The sequence below is a fragment of the Rhodnius prolixus genome, unplaced genomic scaffold (genome assembly GCF_049639745.1).
Source record: "Rhodnius prolixus isolate KJV_2025 unplaced genomic scaffold, Rpr scaffold_4, whole genome shotgun sequence".
Taxonomy (NCBI): Eukaryota; Metazoa; Arthropoda; class Insecta; order Hemiptera; family Reduviidae; genus Rhodnius; species Rhodnius prolixus.
This window is the reverse complement of record NW_027411614.1, coordinates 49,909,564-49,936,202: the sequence shown is the minus strand read 5'-3', so window position 1 is coordinate 49,936,202 and position 26,639 is coordinate 49,909,564. Positions and strand designations below refer to the sequence as shown.

The window sequence follows — 26,639 nt, the reverse complement described above, 5'->3', positions numbered from 1 at the left end:
GTTTATAATTGAGAAAAACAAAGTGTACAAGAGAACAAAATTCCATATCAATACGTGGTTCACAGTGGAAGATATAGAACGGCCATGATTGTACAGAATTTCATGACCCAAAAAATTTTCAACTCTTTATATCTTCTACCTTTTTAGATCTGTGCACAAAATAACTATAGTTTATAATTGAGAAAAACAAAGTGTACAAGAGAACAAAATTTCATACGAATACGTGGTTCACAGTGGGAGATATAGAACGGTCATAATTTTACAGAATTTCATGACCCAAAAAATTTTCAACCCTTTATATCTTCTACCTTTTTAGATCTGTGCACAAAATAACTATAGTTTATAATTGAGAAAAACAAAGTGTACAAGTGAACAAAATTTCATACGAATACGTGGTTCACGGTGGGAGATATAGAACGGCCATAATTTTACAGAATTTCATGACCCAAAAAAATTTCAACCCTTTATATCTTCTACCTTTTTAGATCTGTGCACAAAATGACTATAGTTTATAATTGAGAAAAACAAAGTGTACAAGAGAACAAAATTCCATATCAATACGTGGTTCACAGTGGAAGATATAGAACGGCCATAATTTTACAGAATTTCATGACCCAAAAAATTTTCAACCCTTTATATCTTCTACCTTTTTAGATCTGTGCACAAAATGACTATAGTTTATAATTGAGAAAAACAAAGTGTACAAGAGAACAAAATTTCATACGAATACGTGGTTCACAGTGGGAGATATAGAACGGTCATAATTTTACAGAATTTCATGACCCAAAAAATTTTCAACCCTTTATATCTTCTACCTTTTTAGATCTGTGCACAAAATAACTATAGTTTATAATTGAGAAAAACAAAGTGTACAAGAGAACAAAATTTCATACGAATACGTGGTTCACAGTGGGAGATATAGAATGGTCATAATTTTACAGAATTTCATGACCCAAAAAATTTTCAACTCTTTATATCTTCCACCTTTTTAGATCTGTGCACAAAATGACTCTAGTTTATAATTGAGAAAAACAAAGTGTACAAGAGAACAAAATTTCATACGAATACGTGGTTCACAGTGGGAGATATAGAACGGTCATGATTTTACAGAATTTCATGACCCAAAAAATTTTCAACTCTTTATATCTTCCACCTTTTTAGATCTGTGCACAAAATAGCTATAGTTTAGAATTGAGAAAAACAAAGTGTACAAGAGAACAAAATTTCATACGAATACGTGGTTCACAGTGGGAGATATAGAACGGTCATAATTTTACAGAATTTCATGACCCAAAAAATTTTCAACCCTTTATATCTTCTACATTTATAGATCTGTGCACAAAATAACTATAGTTTATAATTGAGAAAAACAAAGTGTACAGGAGAACAAAATTTCATACGAATACGTGGTTCACGGTGGGAGATATAGAACGGCCATAATTGTACAGAATTTCATGACCCAAAAAATTTTCAACCCTTTATATCTTCTACCTATTTAGATCTGTGCACAAAATAACTATAGTTTTTAATTGAGAAAAACAATGTGTACAAGAGAACAAAATTTCATACGAATACGTGGTTCACAGTGGGAGATATAGAACGGTCATAATTTTACAGAATTTCATGACCCAAAAAATTTTCAACCCTTTATATCTTCTACCTTTTTAGATCTGTGCACAAAATGACTATAGTTTATAATTGAGAAAAACAAAGTGTACAAGAGAACAAAATTCCATATTAATACGTGGTTCACAGTGGAAGATATAGAACGGCCATAATTGTACAGATTTTCATGACCCAAAAAAATTTAATCATGATTAAAATTAAATTTCGGTTTAATTCAATTGTTTTTTAATTGATTAAATTTTTGCCCAACTCTGGTTTTCACCATCCTGTTTAATTTTTAGTTAAAAAAAACAGCTGTTCAAAATCCAGTTAGAAAAAAGTAGATTGATTTGGATGTTTAAAAGATTTATTGTAAGTTTGGTTATTATAAACTAACATTTAGAGAACCTGTTTCCTTCAACAAACATTTTTTTTTTCGACCATCGACGTCTATGGTCATTAGCGCCCTTAACAAACTATTAAAGTCAATAAACATCCTTCACATTATAGGTTAATGAAAATTTGTGATTAGACCTAAACTCTGAATGTTTGTTTATGGTTTGATACTAAGTTTTTTAAAAGCATCATTAATAATAATAGCTTAACTATTTTTCTGTACTGTACAGCTGCTGCCAGTTTTAATTCATGCAGGACTGAAAAGATTGTCTGATGAATGTGAATCTCTCACACTACCAGTTTTACAGACTGGCCTTTCACACATGACTAAGAAACTAGAGACTTTAGCCAGACAGCCAATAATCGATATGAGAAGATATCAGGTAATAAAAAGATTAATTTTATCACTTTCGGTCTTGCATTGTACGCTTCTCTTTGTCCATAGCTGATAATCAAAGTCGTGTTAATACGCTCCACCAGTGGGATTTTGGCTGTTTTTAAAATTATTCCGATTTCTAGGAAATATAGTACTCATCCATTGCACAGAGCACTCGATGAAATCGAGATTCGCTTATTTGTTCTCCCATATTTTTACATAGATAACCTGTTTGGCTCGCAGTTTACTCTGAAAATCCTGTGGTGCAAGGATACTTTGTCAAGTCGGCCCTCATACTTTTCCACTTTACTTACTTCCCCCCACCGTGATTTGCATGAAATTAATCTGACCTAGGAAGGGATTCCTAAGAATCTTTCCAGTAAAACCCACATACGAGGTCCGTTTTTCCCTTCAAGAACGGATTTTGGGTTGCACTCAACATTTATCTTTATGTTTTATGTTTTTAGCATATTTCTACAGAATCAAATGTTGAATACTTTTTAATAGCTTGCTAAATATAAGAAACATTTCGTGAAAAATATTCGAGTAGTAAGAATAGGATTGAGGAACTTCTAACAATAAAACATAAGGAACACCTAAATGAATTCGGGAGAAAGAGATGAACTCGTGGCTTTCTGAATAGTTTCTTGATACTACAATGCAATTAGTGTAATTCCTCAGCCAAGCAAAAAAAAAAAAAAAAAAAAAAAAAAAAACCACATACTGTGTAGGTCGTAATCGTTATTACTAGGATGCACTTCGATTGAATGACATCCCGGACATCAGTGAGGAAGCGCTTGATATTCTTATGGCCTAGCCCTGCAGCCTCATCCTATCCCAAATATCGATATACCTTTTCTCAATCGACGATGTAGTATCACCCAGGTTAAATTCTGTAGTTTCTCAGGAAGGCATAACTCAAATCCACCAGGATCTCTGTGTACACAATCCATTCCCTCTTAGTACATAATTACTATTATTATTATTATTTTAATAACACATTTTCTATGTTTTTCCAGGAACTGTGCGAGGAAATGTGTTCTGCTGAAGTCTTGTATATACAAATAAGATCGTTAGAGCATAAATTTTCTTTATCGCAAGATTTACCGACAGAAGTGATCAGGGAGTTCGCATATCGCTTGTTGACAGAGTCGGTAGTTCCAGTACCTGGTGGATGGGCCGGCCCTCTAGCGGTTACAATTAAAAATTTGTTCGTAGCTACAGCCAAGGTGACCAACTCTGTTATTACTATTTATTTTCTTGATTGTTGTTTTGCCAATGAGGTAGCTCTTTAATAACAAGCACTGTTTTATGTTTTTAGTTCACTTATCACTACGCAATACAGACCACAATAGTGATAACTAAACCAAATATCAATGTACTTTCAACGTTAAATTGATATCTGAAATCTGTGTTTTTTTTTTCAAATGTTCAATCTGAAAAATCAGCGGTGATTATCACCAGTACTAGTTCAAGAATTGTGACTTTTAAACAAAATTTTGATTTTGCTATTCGAAATCAAAAGATCGTATGTTAGCTTTTATGGCCAAAGTGAATAATTGGTCGAATGGAAATTATCTAAAAGGAAAAGTTAGCCGGATGTGCATGAACGGTGTTTTGGAAAATTTGAAAATCTGAACGATTGTACTATTTTAATATTCAACTACCAGCAAATGTTGAATACTTTTTAATAGCTTGCTAAATATAAGAAACATTTCGTGAAAAATATTCGAGTAGTAAGAATGGATTGAGGAACTTCTAACAATAAAACATAAGGAACACCTAAATGAAGAGGACGATGAACAGCTTTAATTCTTCAAGGTGGATTAAATGATCAGAATTTAAGGAAAGAACTTGCTGAATAATTGGACAGCAGGGAATATACTGGCGCTACCTATAGTGGCCGTCATCAAACTAATGCCAAATATTTTGTACGATGTACGAAATGTGTGTTTCCAGTAGTGGAAATTAATTAATAGATTTCAGATCTACAATGGATAAAACACTACAAGAAAATCTATGATGATATGATAGATTCAGTTATCATTTTTTTATGGCCTATATTGCGTAACGAAATATGCTAAAAACATAAAAGATAAAGATAAATGTTGAGTGCAACCCAAAATCCGTTCTTGAAGGGAAAAACGGACCTCGTATGTGGGTTTTACTGGAAAGATTCTGTAGAACCCACCTATTGCATTTAAGTTGCAAAAATCATGTTGGCAATGTTATAGATCTTTTGATTTCTTTCAAATTTATGTGCCTACAACCAACTCGTTTAGTTGGAAAACTGTTGACACGAATTGGTTGGCCCGAGTTAGTGTCACTCTACTGGTTACAACAATAAAAAGATTTATGAAACCTTGATTATCCTTTTGAACCAGGTAAATGAATTCCTGAAAGCTAGCAGCGAGAAGATTCCATCGGCAGCCGGAGGTAGTGTGAGAGAATCGACAAGTGGAGGCCGCGACAGTCCAACAGTAGTGCTGCCACCTCCAGTGCAGAAAGAGTTCATTCTGCGAGCCATCAGCCCCAGGCCCAACAAACACTCTACTCCCTGTCCACACAGACTATCCGCAGTCATCAAAAATGACATCACCATGGCCGCCATGTTCTCACAAGATAATACATTCTTCTAATTTTTTATATATAGGTCTTATAATGCTATTTTTATTTGTATTTTTTTTTTTTTTTAATATATTAATATTTTTGTATGTTAAAATAGGTTTTTCACAAACTTGAAAAGGTTTAGATCTTCCATTTTATATTTATAATGACAGAAATAATTTGTTCATTTTTTATTTTTTCTGTTTTAATACTTTGGAGGTAATAAGATGCAAATTTTTTAATCGTGTTGAAGTTAAATTATTTTTAAATTTATATGTGTTATAAAATATAATATATTAATTAGGGTAAATTTGTATTATAAACAAGTTTTCAAATAACTTGAAATCTTTGAAAGATATGTTTATTATTGGGTCAGTAAAATTTCATATATTCGATCAGTAGTCGAGGAATTTTAAAAAGTATTCTAGTATTGGCAACGAAAATCTCGTTTCTTATTTATCCCAACTTGTTTCCCGAAATTCCAGAATTCGGAACTCGCCCGATCTAGTTATAGTTCCATGAGAGGCCCTGATGGTTGAGCTCTCGATGGTCCTTTTTTCGGCACTTTAAGGGTGGTTTTCCTTCGTAGATTGGTGAGATTATAAAGATAGATAGAGACAGGTACATAAGTAATAATATAATTTGATGAGTTTGATTGGAGTTGAAGGAAGACTTCATCTTACCCATACTTTGTAGTCGGTTACCCTCTCTAAAGGAAATTATTCCCCAATTTGTGCTCTCAAATTACTCTAAATTTTGAGATCTATTTGGCAAAAACATATATTGACCATCTTGTAACAGAGTTCTGTGTGAGAATAGCGTCAATCTAGTATCAAATTTTCCTTCAATTAAGTTGTTAAGTGGGAGGATTTGGATTCGGGCAAAAGGCAGAAACAGTTCCTTTGTAGTTCACCAGGATTGAAAAGAAGAAACCAGGATTGAAAGAGGTGTTTCCAATATAAGGATTCCTTGCTCTGGTGTGTTAGCATCATTCTTCCGAAGATTGGCCATGGTTTTACAGAGTGCAGTACAGCTGTCTCAACGTAGATCACATTTCAAATTCTTCAAAGCGCTTAACTTTATCGTTCAAGTAGTTTGAATTTTTAAACAGTACCGTCAGCGCTATCTCTTGACAAATTGCATTACTACATATACGAATAAAAGTGAGGAAAATATGCCTGGTAATAATCTCACAATTTCTATTGTGTATTTTGTTTTATTTCCTCTGCCTTAGTAGAAAATTAGAAATAGTTCAATTATTTTTATTTTATGCAAATTTATATAATTCAAGAATTGAGGCAACAAGATAATACTCGTATATTAATAATTCGAAGGTTCAAGTACCAGAGCTAGGATTCGAAATACCTCAGTCAAAAATTTGCTGAATTCTGAACCCGCTTCAACGAGCACAATTAACTGAACAATTTCACACTTGCTACTTAGCCAGTTTTGGGAGCAAGCTTGGCATAGAACTACATTAAAGTGGTCAAAGAAGTATTTAGGTAAAGAGGGCTTGACTGAGAAAGGAGAGCTGGTCCCGTGTAGAAAGCAGTTAAGTGAAGTTCGCTAAGCAGCTGTTCACACTTGTGATGAACTTTAGAAATTTCTGCAGATGGTTACCATTTTCGTTTGGCAGCATGTTGAAGAGCAGTTAGAATTGAGAATGGAGCAACATTCTGCAGCCTTAACACCTAAAAAAACAAGATAAAGCGAAGATAAATGGAACAATAGTAGTGGGGGTAGTGCAATAAAAATCGCAGACGAAGGAGCACGGAAAGGTGAAAGACCTTTTTAAGGGAGAAAATGCCAAAAACACATGATTCCACACAGAAAACCCTATCCGGAGTCCGTACTCAACTTGTGCTGGTTGCTAGGCATTGCTTGGCGGCATTTTCGTTGGCAACGAATCTATCCTCCAGATTGAGATTTGAAAATTGAAGTAGATTCGGTTCAGAAGAACGAATCGGTCAGGGAAACGATTTTATTCGAACCCTATTTTTTTTAAAAAAAGAACAAGTTATTCCATCAGAAATTAATCGAGTTAAAATTGCTCATAATCTGTTTTTTTAAGAATTAAATTGAGTTATGGTTTTGTTGGAGAAATCACACAGACATTCTAAGTTATAATCTCAGTCCATATCATAGTAGCTAGTCTGGCAAGTTTATAGTTTGATGTAGCGTTTGTATAAATTATAATAAAATATTAAGATAAAGTGTTTAAAGAAAAAAAGAAACGAATATATAGCTAAAATATACACTTTTCTGATTGTCAAAATGTAACTTTGTTATTTGTGAACTGAAGAAGTTCGCTTTTAATTGACATAAAATTTATGTGAAATGTATTGGTCTAAAAGTTGAACCACGATGAAAACCGGTTTTAGGAATCAATTCCGATTTTGGACCTGTTTCAAATCGAATGTTCCTTTCGGTGATGATTCGATAATGGAACTTCGACTATTTAGCCTGAAAATTCAAATTAGATCAATATACTCAACTGGTCTTAATTATTCTTGCTCTAAAATATATGAAACAGAAAATTATGAAATCTGAAAAACGGAATTCAATTTCCATGTATTTCTGCTTAGCGTTCATTGATAGGTGTATCTTCTCCATCTGTAAACTTAGTAGAATGACACACTTCAGTAAGAAAAACTGTTCATAGTATGTTGTCTTGCTTTAATAATATTAAGACATTGTTAAATTATTGAAATAAGATGTTAAGCTTTTCAATTGACTGTGTCATTGACAGTAGCTTTTAATGTCTGTTTAATTCCAATTAAATCCTATCTCCTAAGTAAAACTGTGTAATAAAACAAAATTATGGTTCTAGAATACATATATATATATCTATGTGTATGTATTTAAATTGATGTGCTCAAATAATATTTAATTTTTCTATTTTCGTTTTTAAATTTTATGGAAAAATTTAAAAAACAAGAAGTATATGTGTACATATTGTAACTCAAATTCTTGTGGTAAATTAGAAATATTTTTCAATAAAAAAATAAATCTCTGTGTTAGAAAATTACAATGAATTTTCTTCTATTAATTTCAATTAAAATTAATTAATATATTAATTTCCCTAATTTTACTTCTTTTTTTAAAATTAAATTTTGGATTGAAAACTAAATTATTAATTTTATGGCTTTGTGCAAGAAGTTACTTGTCATTTGAATTTCCCTCCTCAGGCAAGGAAATTACTGGAATCACGTCATATTATCAATTTCAAATTTTTTAAAAAGGAATATCAGTTTTGACGTCCCTTAAGCCGAAAAAGGTGTTTATAGAAAATTGAGTGTGTGAGTGTGTGTGTCGACAAAATATCTAAAAGCCTGAAAATTGCAGAAAGTAGCAATTTTTTGTTTTAGAATGAGCTTTTTCCCATTTTGAGGACAATTTGGTGAAGGGCACTTCTTGGAGAGAGAGAGAGAGAGAGAGAGAGAGAGAGAGAGAGAGATCGATGGGCTTTACTCCAGAAGACCATCTGAGTATGATGTAGCTTTTGGTACCTAACATAGTTTCAAATGGAGTTGGATGTGTGGCTAATCTTATGAAATTGATCAAAATTTTGAAGTAGTTATAGTGAAAGGGTTGGTAATAGTTCGTGATTTTCGTGGTTCAGATGGCTGCGACATTTCTCTTTGATTTTTCTTTTATGTTCATTGCTCTAGTTTTTTTTTTTTTTAGAACTTCTTCCAGAACAATCGATGGAAAATACTCTTGGCTCCCTACAAAAAATGGAAGCCAACAAACCTCAACCAGAGCATTCCACCGGATACAATTTTAGTAGAACTTCAAAACAGCGTCACTTTTGTGCAATTGTTGCACAGTTGTTAACAGAAGTTTCTCTTCAATAATTAGTAAAAATAAGGAAAGAGAGGACAGAAATATTTTCATTTTCCCGGCTGCCACTTTTTACTAGCCAAGTAACATAATGAACAAGATATGTGTTCGTAAAATATGTTAAAGTTTTAGGACTAGGAGTTGTGTAGAATGTCCTGCCGTAATCTAGGTTTAAGTCGTCATAAAGTGGTTGGCTAACCCAGTTTAGTGGGCTATTCCAGCTTCCGCAGATAGTTAGTCCTAAGAAGAAAAAAAATTAAATATGTGTGTCCATAAAACTCTATAACTTTTTTATATGAATTATTTTTCTAAGAAAATAATTTGTAAGGCAGTAGGTGCACTAAATCTGGGTAGTGTACGGCTTTAAGAGAATCTATAGTAAGGGAAAGTGGTGAGAGACTCTCTTATGACCAGGTTTCTCTTTGGAGTAGAAGAGAAGTTTTTATTAAAGAGCCAGTTGATATAGGGGGGTGGGCGACGCAAGCACGCCCGAGCACTCAATGTGTGTGAACTAGTCACGAGGACAAGATTTACTGGCATTAATATCTAGTCAGAATGTTGGGCTGGAGGCTTGCAGGTTGATGGTGACAGAGTGTGGCAGACCCAGGTGGGTATGGGTTGATAACCGTTCTGGGTGACAAATGTGTGTAACTAGCGAACCACCACCCATTGTGTCCAATAGTTGACGCATGCGCCTCATCCCACCATTTAACCCACTTCTTCACTCCAGAAATCCTTTTGAAACTTCCTTGCACCCTTATTCGTCCTGGAAGTGTCATACAGTGAACTAAAGTGCCTATTTTAAGCACTTCAATAAATAGTTAACATCTCAGGCCAAACTAACTTCATACTCAAACTATTAACGATTCTACAGCTGGCTGTAACAACCATTTTCTTTAAAATGCTACTAGCAGTGCTCCATAAATATTTACAGGATTATATTCGGGCGAAACTAAAGACCTTAAAAGTATAAGAGTGCAGGAGTTTACTGCACCTTTGCTTCCACTTATAAATATTATCGCAAAACTTGCCAAATTATCTAACATAAAATACAGGCACCACTTAGAGTTCTAATTTTTGGTGCCTCTTTACCCTAGTTAGAAGAAGTATTGCAATCTTTCAGATGTCCGACATTAGGTTTTCACCCTGATTACATACTTTTAAGACCCAATCGTTTTCATCTAAATGCATGTCACTTTATCGGATACGTTCTTGCGGTAATTTTCAATTATTTACTTATTTTTGGAAGCCCTCTGAGTACGATTTTAAGTACCCCTCTAATTTTTCATTTCCATAGAAGTTACAGATTCGCTGCTTTTAGTACATCAAATTAAGTAGTACTAAAAATATTGCTAGAGTTTAAATTTAGGGAAACCGGTTCACATGAATGAGCAACTTTACGAAAGTTGATTTCTGAGTTTCCTTTGAGCGGTTTTTCTAATTTGATCTGAGGTTTTTATTTAAGTTGAAATGCTGTTTTATTTTGTGAAAGACCATCACCTTTATTTTGTAACTACGAGAAATATGGTGGAGCATCATCAGTACGATCTAAGCATCAGTTCTCATCTGATAAAAATTTAAGAAGGTGCAATGGATAAATAGCCGCTGTTCAGTGAAATCCAGTAGAAGCTGGAAACGGTAACAGAGTGGAGATGCAAATAGAACTTTAATAATTGGAGCAAGAGAAGTGGTGTGGGTGCGAACCAACTTTTTGTGGCTCCTTTTAGATTCCTTCTCCTTTGTCGCCGCAGCACAAAGATAGCGCTGAAGACGTGATGCGGTGGGTAGTAACAATGTACTATGGAGGCGGCTACAAGTCCTCCTTCCTCCTAGAGGCACACTGACTGAGCGATCCAATGTTCCACTCATCACGGAACCAATCATCCATTATTAGGCGATAACTTTCAAAATGACGACTGGCAACCAGGATTCAGCATTCATGCTACCTCATTATTATGTCTCCATGGAACTCTTGTACAATAGAAAAGATGAAGACCTCTTTTCAACGCAACCACGTGTACTAAACGTTTCCATCCTTCTCGCTTATCTCTGACTACTGGTAAAGCGAGTCTTTAATCTGTCGGCTCAAATTGTCGATATCGAATTTCCAACGGAAATATCGCTTTTCCATCTTCTGGTCTAAAACTAATGCAACTATCCAATGAAAGAATATAGTCGGCGCCATCTTCGAGAAAAACTTGAAAAATTGGGTGATCCATTTAGTAGGTGGCACTTCCTGGAAAAAAGTAAAATAAAATTCGGCATTTTAGTAATACACTGAAATCTTTTTTCTTACAAGTACCTGCAATATCCCTTCCCCAATGTTGCTGGCCACTTTGCTTACAATTGAGTACACAAACTGTAAAGAAAATGAAATGAAATGAAATTAGAAGTTTATTTACAATTGAAAATAGAAATGTAAATTATACAAAAGGAGGTTTCTGGCAGCAGAACCTACATATATACACTTCACAACCTTAATATTTACATTGGTAAATCTGTACAAACTTACATACTAAGGCAAAAAACATAAACAAACCTTACTACAGTAAAGAAAATAATTTTTGAGAAAATTTCCAAGAAAGAGGAAGATCTCTTCAGTATAAATGGTATCGGTCGATAGATTTTGGTCGCTAAGGTACAGTCTAACCTTACAGGGTTCCTACAATTTGATCACTTTTGAGACTTTTAGTTCACACTCAGACCTTTTCTAAAACATTTTTTTTTTTGGCCTCAGAAGACCACAACACGGGCATTTCCGTGCAAACTCACTAATACTTTCCTTACTTAGTAGCAGGAAGTAATATTCATTGTTAAGCCTGGATTTATATAAATTTATATGCATGCATACGTACCTCCAATGGTGTGCATTGCTTTCATAGTATGAATACAATTTATGATAGAAGCGTTCTTTGAATGAACGATTTAAAAAAAAAAGTGGTCATATGTTGCATTGTGTTTGAGAATTTTTATTAGGATGAAATTACGATTTCCGGTGAGTCGACGGAAATGGTTACGACGGAATGAATTATTTTAGTATTAATTTGGAATAGTAATCACATTTAAATGCTTTAATTATTATTGGATTGGTTGAATGCTAACATATTTATAACTTTGCATAAATAGATGTATAGTATAAATTGTGTTTATCATCGCCAATGTCAGCATAATGTAGCTCTAATACATACATATTAATATAAGCATATGTATTAATACATAAAACAGATCCATTTCTGTTGTTTATTCTGAATTTAAAAATTTATATTAACTTAGACTTCAGTCGGAATCACCTGGGAGCTTCCACTTAATAACCGAGATCACATTCCGGAGTGAAATGCAATTGCGTTTTGAAGAAACTTAGATGTCTGGTTCGAAACACTCACGTGACTTTTTCTTCCCGCATTTAACAAAAAAACATAAACAAAAAAATCTTGAATATTTTGTTACGAAAAAATGGCCAATTAATTAATTAAATAAATACTAAATAAGTTAGAAGGAGGTTTGACCTACCTTTCCTCCAGAACTGGTTTAGGAAGCATTTTTCTGGCAAATGTTTGGAATAAATGCTGTATGAACAATGAATTTTCCAATGAAAAAGAGAATTGTTGGACCATCTTCCTGAAATTCCAAAAAAAACCTGTAAACTCAATCTGAAAAAGAGGCAGATTCAATCAGATTATTTGGTCTAAAACCTTACTGTCGGGTTGCTAGATGACGTTTGAAATTTCAAATTTGAAACAAATTCACGCAGATCAATTATTATAAATCACTTTTGTGCACTCACAATACCTTAAAACAGATATTTCCAATGATTACTCGGACTCTAAAACCATCGAGATAGTCTTATTGTAGCAGAGTGACAGTAGTTAAATAAATACATTTAGTATCGCAGGGGAATTTACAACCGGATCATAAATTTTTATGGCACTTTTGTATTTACAAACATTGATTTAATTTATTAACACAAAAGGAAGAAAGAATATTGCCAATTTGAGTCATAATTTTTTATATTTTTGCCGTGCTTTCGATCTAGGTTATCTTTAAGGCTGTTGAACATATTTTACTGTAGTGTTATTATGTACATTGATTTGATATAGAAATTAGTTTATTATTATTCATTTATTTCTGTATTATACAATGAAGCAAGTTACAAAAAAATTTAGCCTTTTACAGCACTATAAAAATTTAGATACAAAAATAACTGAAATAAACAAACTTAACAAATTAAACAAAACAAAACTGCAAATGAATTTAAAACGAAAAAGGAAAATGTCATTCAGTAATACATATACTGTTCCTTTCTTTTGCCCATACTCGAAAGGAAACAAAATAAGAGTTAGCTCAGGAAAACAACATATAATAATAAATAGGAATCTAGGCAGTACATAATTACAAATTATACATTTTCATTAGCAACTAAAATAACTCTAAATAATTCTAGTGAGCATAGACTGGACACAACTCTTAGTAGCTAAGTACTAAGTAGTCTCATTGCTTTAGTAAAAAAGTTATATACATTAAATACTTGAACATTGTTTTCACTTACAAGTATGTTTTATAAAAATTAGTTTACGAAAATTGATTACCTTATGCTATGCACAGTAATATATTTTTAATGGTGTATACTGAATACTTTAAGGTTGGTGTGTCTTCTGCCCTGTTTAGGCACTCACTGAATATGGTCGGCTTTAAAATGTTCTGGTTGTCAAGTTTGTATTGCCAACCTCAAAACAATGTTTTTTCGTGTTTTGTAGTAAATTGGCGGGTATTTTGTTTAGTGTTCTCATCTGTTTTGAAATCTAAACTATTTTCTGTCTTACTTTTGAAATTAGTTCGTCTGTAATATTGAATCCAGTGGGTAACATCAATTTCCATAGAACTTCCTTTTATATCTCTGAAAGTTTCAAACACAATCATGGACTTCCGAAAGAGTTTTTTTTTATTACGTAAGTTTTTTCACACACGATAATATTTGAATAGTTTAACATCGCGCTATATATATATATATATATATATATATATATATATATATATATATATATATATGTGTGTGTATGCAGCGAAGAAATCAGTACGAATGATATTTTGAGTTGAAATGGAATGAATCAACACACTACATTATGTATTAGGGACTAGATAATCACTTTACAGTTACAAATGTCTCATTAATACTATATTAAGAAGATGTGACGTCATGTATTACATGTCCAATCAGAATAAACAATACATTGTGTTGTATTAGACAACTGTGGTGTATGATTCAGCTAAAATCGATCGGTTATCGAATTGTACAACTTAGCTTTAGCAGGGTGGTAATTTTAATGAAAACTAATTTCTGATACAAATCCGGTGGGGCCAATTCAGACTAAAATTCACGTGTTCCAATTTTCATTGGTTCGGTAATAATATTGTTATAATTTTAAGCAAACTCAACATATTTAATTCAAGGAAACCAGTGTATGGTAAAACTGTAAATTTCCCCACATTGGATACTTTGGTCCAAATTGGCTGGCTCAAATACCTTTTCCACCAGAAACACTTCTGAAAACATTGAAATAAAAATAATATTGTTGCAAATAAAATTTAAAATTTTATTCCTGTTTTCTTTAATTTTGAAATGTTTGTTAAATATTTGCTTATTGTTAATAATTAAAGGGAAGAGATTAGCTTAGTGTTGAGCGTACAGAATTCCTAAACGGAGATCCTGTATTGGAATCCAGCTGCTGGCCTTTAGATTTTGTCTTCCTCTCTTTGGTACAGCTCATTGTCCGGAGGCCGACAGTGCACCGAATTAAGTCCTGGGCACTAATGACCTCAGATGTAAAAAAAAATAAAATAAACAGGTGTTAAAACTATGTGATTTACTGAAAAAAACATTCGAGTGTAATGCCTAACCGTTTCTCCGCTAGAAGTGGCTAAATCGATAAAATGTAAATGTAAAAGTGGGTAATTGTTTCAGCTAAAAGATGTAGTCCATAATGTAGGTACTGAGAAATCTATGGAACCGTTTTTGACAAAAATCTTAAAACGCTATAAAATTGATTCAATGAATCTAACTTCCGGTTAGATAATTTCGACCGAACTGTCGCGTCCCTTGGTCCGAACATCGGATTGGAACTTTCTGCGTTTTATTATTGTTTTTTAATTACGGCTTAAAAACACATTCAAACTAAGACCAATTATTTGTAAAAACAACACTTCCGTATCCAAGATGTCTCAAAACGCGCATTTCCGGTATCACCAGTGGTAGGAGGAAGTGAAATAGAGCAATTTCCCAAGATAAAGAAAACATCTGATTGCCTATTTAACAAGAGAACCCCTTTAGAACCAGCGTAAATTCAGAAAGTTTGAAACTTGTCTTCTGCTATAAATTAAGGAATAATTTCAACACGATTCTCTGTGAACAGTTGTAACAAGTGTTGTATTATTTCCAAGTAGTTGTTACTCTGGTATTGTAAGTTGTCTTGGCAACTAGACCAGTTAAGTGCGCGCGGGGAGGAAGGTTAGTTTAGACATATTGTAACATCTGTCCTGAACACTACTGTAGCAAAACACTTGTTTTATCCTAAAGTAACAATAGTTAGTTGTAATCTATATAACTTGTTATAGTATTCTTCATCGTTATAATAACAAACTTCTAATGGAAGTACTCCTGTTTGCTCTTTCTGTTGCTATTGCTTCTCTTACTTAATAAAAAGGAATTACTTAATAAAAACCAAGAAATCAAAAATTACAGAGGGGAGCAATACCTGGTGCAGCATCACCTTCTTAAAACCAAAATTATCCCCCTCCCCCAAATTGGGAAGTGAGGTATTTCGGTACCTTAGATTTAATTAACATTCCATCTTGGACAGTTTACAGTCTTTAGCAGTAGATTTTCTGCAAACTGCAATTTTATCCACGCATTCAATCCGCACTAACGTATTGGTGATAAATCCGCTGAATTCACTTTAATGGGTACGCCCAAGTTCCCGAATAACCATCCATTTTCCGAGGGAACTCTCCAAGATTCATGGAAAAAGTTTTCAAGCAAAGATTTAATGTATTCAGTGGTTTTGGAGAAAATCGAGGAAAAACTAATTTTGAAAATATCCTCTAACGGAAAAGGCATTTTCTTTTAAGTACACTTTCATTTGTATAAATTCGTATTGAGGTAGTTTTAGAGAGAAGAGTGAGAGAGAGCGAGACGATGGATATAGACGATGGTCTTTACTCTAATGTTTCATCTTAGTAAAATGTATGGTATAACATTAGTAACTAAATGTGTTAATTCTGTGCTTAAGAAAATGTAAGGCTTAAAACGTTGGGAACTAAGGTAAGAGAAATTATATGAGTTTACAATAGCTTTTATTGTATTTTTAGAAGTCTTGCTACCAGTTTAAAAACATAAATACACCAAGAACGCCCTGGAATTTAAAAGTACGAAGATGGACCTTTTACAAGAGATAAAACATTATTTTTTTTATACTATCGCTTAAGTAAACACTCGTAAAAAAAAAAATAATAATAATAATTCTACATTTACCCGCGTAACAAATAAGTATTAGTTTGAAATTATTACTTTCAATAATAAAAGATGTTCGCTGTAAATGAAGCCCTCAGTCTTGCAATTCGGTGGAATATTTAAGCAACGGGGCGGGGCGTTGCACGAGACAATAACAGAAAGGTTTTCGCATATCATCTGTGTACATGGTTACATTTGGAGGGAAAGATATGAACCCAGTAAACATACGTATTCACATATATACACACACACACACATGCACACAAAACTTGCCGATGTCCTGGGGAAGGCCCGTTCCGGTCTCCTTGACGACCATTCCGCTATACTCGGCCATACTCGTATCCAGTTCGACCGTATTCGCCATCCCGGGCGGTGTCTGGGACAGATATTCTTGCACCCAGTATATGCCAGTCATGTGTTAAGTAAGAACATTTTTCCTTTTGTGTGTGTTTTTTCGCCCCCAACCCTGACCATTTTCGCAGTTTTATAAAAGGGAAAAATAAGGTTAGTTTAAACGAATTAATTAATATTCTATTGTTTTAAGGAAATTTATTTTTTTGAGCCGTAATCACGTTTATTATAAAAGCCTAACTTCAAACAGAGCTTCTACTAATGTGCTTACACTCTACTTCTCGCCTGAAAGAAATCTCTGAGTACACCAAAAAAAAAAAGCTTAAATTTAAATTAATCCTCAGAAATATTAAAACGTAACATGTATTTAATCCCTTAAAATTAACAGGTTAATTGTGTAAAATCTTACCAAATAATTCTGTACATCAGATAAATTCAGGATCATTAGTAATAGATTGTAAAAGGAACTTGTAAGGATCTCCTGTCTATTTACCCCCACTTTGAAAATATTTCATCCCTACTCCTGTTTCTGTAATCCCCCACCACCTCTTTCTCTGTTTTTACACTTCTTTATCCAACCCTGTCCTCGTGACGTTTGGGGGTTAGTTCGTGTTCGGGTCATTAAAAAACAAATATTTAAATACTCCCAATAATTAGAGTAAAGCGAAAAATATGATCAACATAAATAGAATTAGTTTAAGAATCTAATTAACTATAATATTTATTGTAATTATTTGTTATACACTTCTATCCAGTTATCTGCGAAGTTGTGCTTTCTCGGCCATAATAAATGATCGCTGCCAATTCCAGTGACAGAATTGGGGGGAAATATTTGTTTTCTACCCCTCATTGTCCGCTGCTTTCTTTGATGATGACGACGATATTTTAGCAAGTTGTTCGCACGCTTACTGAACATTGATCGACCGACCCTTGGTGAAGCGCATACCTCCTTAATACACGTCTTCCCTCGGGATCTGCACTCACTTGTAGCGCCGCCGCTCGCTGGTAGCCTGGGTGAGGCAGATCTTCCTAAACACATTTAAGTCTATAGACTGCCGGGCTTACTGCCCATTTTTTCTTTTTCCATTGGCTTTTCTTTTCTTTATTTTTCGGTTTGTTGTTGGGCGATCGTGTTAAATCTTTCGAACAGAGATCTACTTGAGGCCACTATCTTTCTATCACAACATCGCTTAAGATTTCAACTTATACATTATCTTAACTATTTCTTCCAACTTGTGCCATTTCTTCAAATTCTAAACAACTTTAATACTATAAAACAGTATAATGTTTAATGAACTTTATATTATATTTAAGTGAGTGAAATAAACTCCAAAAAAAAAAATTATAACTGTGATAATTCCGGTTCTTCAGGCGCTTGTGATGTCAGCAACACGTTTCTTCTCAAAGTGACACCGCCGACGTCATCAAATTTTCCTTTTTCTACATCCTCAAAGAGTACAATATCTCCGAACAAAATCGTTGAAGTCAATTCTGAGAATATCTAAGTAGTCAGAAAACGTGCAGAGTAGCTTTTACAAAACGGTAAGATTTGTGGACAAAATATCGCTATGGGGAAAATAGCATACTTTACTAATGTACTGAGTACTGCGATCAGAACTCGTGTCTGCAGCTTAATGATGAAAACTTTTATTAAATGGCTTAAACGATTTTCCTTAATTTAGTTTTCTGATGGACACTTTTTAAGAAAATCCAAATAATTGCCCTTTTTGTGGAGAGGGATGGTAATGCACTCTCCCAAAGTGCCGTCACAGATGTATCACTTATATAATATTATCAAAATTAAGATACGTCCCAAAATGTCTACATTGCAGTAAGTTGATTATCCTGTAGTGGAAATGCGTGTAAGTTTTCCGGAAGCCCGCCCAGCTGTACACATTACACTTTGTATGATACCTAGACACGCAAGGTTTTTTACCAATTTCGCTTGAAATTCTTTTTTTGTGAAATTTGTTTTTGGGAGAGTTTCCGGTGGAGGGAGGATATTGATTGCGGATTCTTCTAAATGGCCTTTTCCTGTGCATTCTGCGGATCCACTACTATCTGTATGTTACTGCGAATTAAGTATGCTGCAAAGTTCCAAGTTTGCCGGAAATCCGCAGAATATTTGTCACTTACTACGGTAAGAGTAAGTCGCGTGTTTTATTCCAGAAGAATTAGAATTATTAATTTACCTATCCGGTCAAATCGTCGGTATGAAGTTTTCATCGGAAATAGCTTAGAAATGGTGAATCCGGCGGACAGTGTTCTCTCGTTTCAGACAACACTGCCCATCAACGGACAATGAGCTGTAAGGAGCTCCGAGAAAGATAAAATCTAAGAGCCATCCGCTGGATTCGAACCCAGGACCTCCGCATGGGAATTCACTGAGCCAATTCCTTCCCTGTTAACGCTTAGTTGAAAATCAATCAATCATTGGAAGCTTAAACTTAACATTTCTAGAGAGTTTAAACTGAGAGTATTAGACATTAAGTTGAGAATTATGAGAAAATATTGGAAAAACAATAGACGAAAGCGTTCACATTAAATTAGTTATTTTTGCGACATAAATATTGGCTTAAATGATGAAGTAATTTTTCTGTATGACGTCATTGGAGCAAAATTGTTCACTGTTTTTTATTTTTTGGGAAGAAAAACAAAAGTGAATTAGTGTGTATGTGTGGTGTTGTGATATCGTGTGCACACAAAGAAAACGACCCATTATTGGGGGGGGATGACAATGACGTCATTTCTGGTGGCCTCACTTTTCAATTAAATACTTCTATGTTATATATATTCTCTCACAATAACAATATTTTCGTAAATAGAATATTTAATTTTTTACCAAACCTTTTGAAAAAATTGTGAATTCTAGGGCCAGACTTACCATCTTGAGAATTTGTAAACATTGGTTTACATATCTTTACGGCTAAATTGATCAATAGAAAGTCGCAATGCTGTTTTATCTTACCAACCTAATCTCTGCCATTATTGGACTAAGTTTTAGGAGAAACCTTAAGACGTCTGTCCACCAAGTTAAAAATAAAAACCTGTTCTATACCAATTCTATAAAAGAGCAAATTCGCTTATTAAAAAAAAGCATTACTAGAATTCTCTAATCTTAATATGGGATCCCACTTCCCTACTTAGCACACCATCAGATCAGATCAGCCGCTGATGAGGGCAGATATCCATAGAGAAACGTTCGGCCTTCCGAGCAAGACCTTTCTTTCGATTGTGTGCGTGTGATCGATTAATTACGTTAATTGAAAATTGTAATTAATTTTTCGTCATGACATCTCACAGAAAGAAGGAGGGAAAAGATTTGAATTTAATTAGTCCAGATGGAAGAACGATGCTTCTGCTTGCAGCGTAATTAGCGCCATCTCTGTAATTTTATTTCTACTAAATTAATTTACTTTTTAAACTAGTTTTTCATGAGGGAAAAAAAAAGAGTTAAAAAATTACAGTCAAGTAGAAACTTAATTGTACTACCGTCTGATTAGGGAAATTAGATAGCGAGGAAAAAGACTCGCTAATGTGTGGAAACTTTTAGCTCCATTTCTTTTTGTTCCGCCTCTATCTTGGCTAAAGAAATTTAAAGAAAGAAAACTATTGTAAAAACTGGGGAGGGGGCCCTAAAGAAAACAGCGATAATTTCTTGGAAAATTCTCTGTAGTGAAAAGTCACAACAATAGAAGATTAAAAACTGACAATTTTCATCTAATGAGATTGTGATTGGAATGTGATTCAATTAATTGGGAAATTTTTTCCGCGGCAAAATTTACATTGGTAGCACTGATATTAATTTATCACTGCTTCCTGTTTTAGGATTCATTTATAAATGAATATGGAAATGTTTATGCAAATTTTTGGAGTGGGGAAAATCGGAATTAACAGAAAACAAAAAATAATTCTCTCGGTTTTCTTTTACGTCATTTCTCTCAGATTATTCCGGTTTACTGGTTTCCTTCATATTTGGGATTCTAGTAAAACACTAATTATTACCTAACTTGATGTCCAGAGTTTTCTTTTTTCTTTTTCCTAAAAAGAAAATTTGTCCAACAAAACTGTGGAAAATTGCAGTTTTGAGAGCGTACAGGATTGAGTCGAACCTTTTCTCCATTTCGCTGACCATTGTTCCAAAAAGAAAAAGAAAAAGGAAGTTGATTATTGGTGTAGATCACCGACTATGGGACATCCTGAGTCTTTCTTCAATTCAATCTAAATATCTTTAGCATGTAAATGTAGGACGATTGCGTCAAGCGAGAAACTTCATCTTGAATTGATCTGTTGCGCAATTAGTGCACCAGACCAAAGCCATGGTTCATCAGAATAATCAGTGCCAGGTCCCGGAACTGTGAGCAGCATTAATTGGCTGGTTTGCCAGCAAGCAACCCCACCAATGGTAGTTTGGCCAACTAATCTGTTTATTTAACAGACATGTTCATTGGCTGGAAGAGCCTAGGTGGCACACAGCTTTCGCTGTAATTGATAAAGTTTAAATAATATTAATTCTGTTGGTATTTTCTAATTACTAAGCACTGCTGTATTTCAGAGGTATTGTGTTCGTATCAAATTATTTAAAGTTGTCTTCCTAATATATGGATAATCTTTCTCCGTTACATCATGCCATCTTAGTTTTGGTCTGAAGGCGCCAACTTCCAACAATTTCTTCGGCAGTCGTCCACCTCCCATTCCTAAATACACGCCCCAGCCACCTTAAGCCTCTTTTTAATTGTGGCTACAAGATCCGGGCTCTCGATTCACAGATCTGATCTCGCATTCCGTGTTTATCGATTTTTCCAAGTGTTTCCTTCACTTTTTTGGACCATAAATTTTCCAGAATATTTTTCCCCTCTCACATATTTGGAGCACAATCACAGTCTGATGATTGCCCTACATAGTCTCTTGAGTGTCACAAGGTAAGTCCTTGATAGAGTTTTGGAGAGTTGTAATTTCCGCACTACAAAATAATGTTTATTTCCTGCAGTGATCCTGGTTTTCATATCTTAGTGGTCACTGCCCCCCAGATATTGATGGATTACCTCATTATTTATAGATTATTTTGCTCTCGTTCCGCTAGTTTCTCGTATTCTGTCTTTCCACCTATATTTTGCTAATCCAAATAAAATTTAGGATTGAATTTCCAAATTATTAAATTTCATGTAGGGATTACAAATCTATAAATATAAAAGTTTTATTGGAAATATTTTCTCGTAAAATTTTATTGAGGGGGAGATAGATTTCATTCTCTAAATCGCCATTTTTTTTTTTTTTTTTTTTTGTAATTCATGGTCCCAACTCTAGTGTGCTGTTAAGGAAGGTTAAAATTCCGAATTTGAAGAAAATTCCTCAACCCGAAATTGGTCTTGCCTAGTTCCATTTTTCAAATTTCCTCAAAACTGGCTCCTGGGATTTTCCGTCATCTTCAAAACATAAATTGCACTGTGCGCTTGACTCTCTGTGCGTTTCATTGCGATGTTTTTTTACAAATTTTATAATTTTGGTAAGAATTAAATATTAGTAAAGTAATTGCCTATTTCTCCAGGCAGAGCTTAACGTCCAACTACCAATTAGGTATCGTGGACAGGGGCGGAAGCTCATACTCTAATATGAACAATTTTTTTCTAACAAATAAAAAAGTAGTCATATGTGGGATTCGAACTGGCGATCTCCCACGCACAAAGCCACGTTCTTGACCACTAGACCAACACTCGCCTCATAAGTATTAAACATAAATATGGCGGTTTATAGTAAAATTTGAGTGTTAGAACCTTTGAGAATCAAGGGAAAGTCGTGTGGTTGTGTATTCAAAATTTTGGTTCCATTTATTGGCCGCCGTAGCCAACCTTTTAAAAAACTCCTATTACAGCTTTATTAGAAGAGTCTAATTTAAGGTTAAAATTATAAATTATTTAGTTGGCCATGTCTATTGTTGTGTCCATTGCTATTATGTCTTCAATAGGCGGGCTTGTGATGAGAAAAACCGCTGATAAAACTTGGACTGCGGCCAACATTCTTTATTGAACAGTTGCTTGTGAACTAGTTTCACAATTTTTTTTTATTTCTCTTTTCTTGACATAGAGATCTAAAGGATATGGAGATAACAACTTTAATAAACTCAAAACAAGTTAAAATAATGTTTTAAAATTAATTTATTCATGAGACCTGCGAAGCTAATGTGTATTGTGGTACTGGGTTCGATCCCCGGTCTTAGGCCTTGGATTTTATTTAATGGTTAATATAAGGAATTTTCAGTAAAGTATGTTTGTTAGGCGGTTATAGGCTAGACCCGCATTGCTAAGGTGTATTGCGGTACTAGTCTAGGCCTTGGATTTTATTTAATGGTTAATATGAGAACTTTATAGTAAAGTATGTTTGTTAGGCGGTTATAGGCTGGACCCGCATTGCTAAGGTGTATTGCGGTACTAGTCTAGGCCTTGGATTTTATTTAATGGTTAATATGAGAACTTTATAGTAAAGTATGTTTGTTTATCGCCTTCGTCCACGACACCTAATTGGTAGTTGGGCGTTAAGCCCCGCCTGAAAAAATAGGCGATTACTTTACTTTACTTAATTTATTCATTTTTACTTTCTGTTAGTCGTCGTGAAAAGATTGAAATCGTGCAGCTTTTCCAGTATCACCATCTCTCTAAGAAGTGTTCTCAAAGTCAAATTGCCCTTGGGAAAATCATATCAAAGAATGAAAATAAGGAAAATGCAGAATTTGTAAAGAAAATCGTTGCAACCACTCTCGATGAAATTTCAAACAAGTGGAAAAACCCCGTTTAGGTTGTGGATTTAAATGAAAACGGATATTCCCGGTAAAATGCCGACAAGTATTTTCTCTCAGAGAGGAAACGAAAGGAAAATTGAGCCGAACTCTAGCTGCCCAGAGTATCGTCGCTTTAATAGCTTTCAAACCCTGAAAGCTAAACCAGAAATTAAAAGCAATTAGTTCATTAGTGTGGAATATTGATGACGTGCTACTGTAACTAACAATTACGTTACACCTGGGAGAGAAGTAATTGTATTTAGTTTGAATCTTATTGCAAGTTTAATGCTTTGGTATCTCTTGTTTTGAGCGCCGACGTACGACAAAGCAAGCAGCGCGGCGTTTACGGGACCGCCTTCTTTGTAAATATTTTATATATCTAGGTCTGTGACTGGATATTGATTTATTGAACTGCTTGGCGGAACATTTCCTTTTGCTGTAATTGTGGTCTGCTATTTTCCTTTGGAACCTCTTTTCTGTGGTAATTTCTCTTAAAACGGCGGCTTTTAGGGAAAGTTGAAGTTAAAACCCTCTTTGAAGTTCTATTTCATCAAACTTGAATGTGATATTTACAATTATAATTTTAGCTAACCTGGAATTATTTGTACTTTAAGCTTTTTGTTCTCCATAATTTTCTGGTCAGAGGCCAGAGAATTTCAACTCAATTTGAGCGGTTTGTTAAGCTAAAACTTTTAAATTTTAAACTTTTACTCAGAGAGTATTTATTTTGGTGAGTTCTAGGGGAGCTTTGACGTCGCGCTTCCTTTCACAAATCCTCTTACTGTGCATCTTTCTATTACCGCTTTCAGTTTCAAGAAAATCTTTAATTAGAAAATTCGGACCAGAGTAAGTTATGTGAAAATGCATCATTTTCCTTTTTATTACGGAACTAATGTAAGTCTTTTCCTTTTTTGTAACAGAAATATGACAGTTCATTACTTAACTGGAGCCCAGAGTGGGGTACGGGGGGTTTTTTTCCTGTTACCGAGCGCTGATCTTAATGACGTAACGATACGCTGCTGATAATGACGTAGCACGGACCTCCACTTAGTTCAGCGCAGGTAGGGAGAGAATGGCCTTTACCGAGGAGCCCTTTTATTAATTAATGGAAAAATTGCTTTCTTGCCCCCCGCTTCATGCCATTTCCTAATCAATTCTAGGAACATGTACACGGAAAGAAGTCATGTTCTGGCTTTAAAAGGCAATTTTCTTAAACTTCATTAATGGTAGCTTTTCTTAGCTTGGGAAGCAATTCTTAAAACTTAAATCATCTCAATTTATGGGCTTCATATGATTGGGCTATTTTTATATACTTCATTAATGGTAGCTTTTCTTAGCTTGGGAAGCAATTCTTAAAACTTGAATCATCTCAATTTATGGGCTTCATATGATTGGGCTATTTTTATATACTTCATTAATGGTAGCTTTTCTTGGCTTCGGAAACAATTCTTAAATCTTAAATCATCTCAATTTATGGGCTTCATATGATTGGGCTATTTTCATATACTTCATTAATGGTAGCTTTTCTTAGCTTGGGAAGCAATTCTTAAAACTTGAATCATCTCAATTTATGGGCTTCATATGATTGGGCTATTTTTATATACTTCATTAATGGTAGCTTTTCTTGGCTTCGGAAACAATTCTTAAATCTTAAATCATCTCAATTTATGGGCTTCATATGATTGGGCTATTTTCATATACTTCATTAATGGTAGCTTTTCTTGGCTTCGGAAACAATTCTTAAATCTTAAATCATCTCAATTTATGGGCTTCATATGATTGGGCTATTTTCATATACTTCATTAATGGTAGCTTTTCTTGGCTTCGGAAACAATTCTTAAATCTTAAATCATCTCAATTTATGGGCTTCATATGATTGGGCTATTTTCATATACTTCATTAATGGTAGCTTTTCTTAGCCTGGGAAACAATTCTTAAATCTTAAATCATCTCTATTAATGGGCTTCATATGATTGGGCTATTTTCTCGTTTTTTTGGGATGAGCATAAATTTAGGGTACGTGTGAACAAGGGCATGTTGGCAGTTGCTTGCTGTTAAACCCATTTCTAGGGTCATAGAATCGTGGACATTCCTAAAATAGGTTATTAAGTTAATTGTTTCTTTGTGTGAAAATGTGTTTCAGCGCATGTTGGCTGTGAATGTTTTTGTAGATCACTTGGTGGTGGTGACTCGCCTTTGGAAACCGTAAAGCCACCGTCTTTTGTGTGAAGCGATTGCACACAGTTAAAGCTTTGCCGTTATTAATTGTTACTATGAATACAGGAGGAAGTCGTCTGAGTTTCTCTAGTAACTAGTTTCAACTCTCTCTCTCTCTCCATTGCGCTCTTTTCCGTTTTAATGAAAATTAAAGCGCAACAGAATGAGGTTGCAAACAAATAATAACTTGTAATGGAAGAAACACAAGTAAAGAAGGAAGAAATTAACAGAAAAACTTTTCTTTGTTCCGGAAGACCAATCTAATTCTACGTCCATCTCGTTTACGTCAGCACTAAACATTCTCTCCGCCATTATTCGAACTGCGTAGTCTAACAAAAAAAAGAAAACCTCTTAGAAAACTAATTTCAAGTTCAAGATGTTTTTTTGTAAGAATAATAGCTTTTTCTTGACGAGAGAAAAAAGGAAGGTGTAAATTAACTTAAATTAAATACTTAGAATTCCATTTTAGTGAACAGTGTTTGCCCCCTCGGCTGACAGCAATGAATACTCCCAAATAGCGGCGCTTCTGTATTCGTCACTTCGCCGGGGGGTCTATAAGAAAGACAATATTTAAATTAATAAACCTCTTTTTGTTTGCCGTTCAGATACCCTTTCATTTCATTTAATGACTTGTCACTTTTCCGGCTTGCTGGGAGTGCGAGAAAACTAAAAATCTGGAGGGTATTTTCTCACTCAATGTCTCTTACTCATGAGAAAAGATTGCGGAAAAATCAATTTTCTTGGAAAAACGTAAGTTTTAAGAAAAACATTTAAAAGGAAAATCATCTCAGTGCAGAAGCATTTCTGGTCCACCAGTTAGTCAAAACAGGAAATGATTAATCTGGTAATAAATAAATAATAAAAAACAAAATGAATCGTCAATTTGAATCAAAACGCCGCTTTTCGGCTTTTGAATTTATTTATTCCAGAGACCTCAAATCCGGGTATTTCCGGTAAAACTTTCA

At 34.2% G+C, this 26,639-nt stretch overlaps 2 protein-coding genes and 1 long non-coding RNA gene across 12 annotated transcripts in view; 2 read left to right on the top strand and 1 right to left on the bottom strand.

Moving 5' to 3' along the window:
• Positions 1-6,122, top strand: part of Rab3GAP1 (RAB3 GTPase activating protein subunit 1) — a 116,237-nt gene extending 110,115 nt beyond the window's left edge. For all 5 annotated transcript variants that reach the window (XM_074132432.1, XM_074132431.1, XM_074132434.1 and 2 more), the window contains 3 exons: positions 2,232-2,384; positions 3,397-3,606; positions 4,762-6,122. In XM_074132432.1, coding sequence (XP_073988533.1) covers positions 2,232-2,384; positions 3,397-3,606; positions 4,762-5,016 — 618 coding nt within the window. In that variant the 3' untranslated portion in view covers positions 5,017-6,122. The remainder of the gene's footprint in view (positions 1-2,231; positions 2,385-3,396; positions 3,607-4,761) is intronic.
• A 3,791-nt stretch (positions 6,123-9,913) lies between these two features.
• LOC141456460 (uncharacterized) lies at positions 9,914-17,156 on the bottom strand. Of its 2 annotated transcripts, none has more exons than XR_012459769.1 (3): positions 17,092-17,156; positions 12,338-12,445; positions 9,914-11,186 (listed from the first exon to the last, which is right to left on the bottom strand). It is a non-coding gene; the product is annotated as an uncharacterized lncRNA (long non-coding RNA). The 2 variants fall into 2 exon arrangements; XR_012459770.1 differs by lacking the exon at positions 17,092-17,156 and adding an exon at positions 14,512-16,599 and having other exon boundaries at positions 12,338-14,368.
• The window catches only part of smog (G-protein coupled receptor 158 smog), a 93,079-nt gene continuing 83,135 nt past the window's right edge, over positions 16,696-26,639 (top strand). For all 5 annotated transcript variants that reach the window (XR_012459765.1, XM_074132456.1, XM_074132457.1 and 2 more), the window contains exon 1: positions 16,696-16,835. The gene's annotated coding sequence lies outside the window, so the exon portion shown is untranslated. The remainder of the gene's footprint in view (positions 16,836-26,639) is intronic.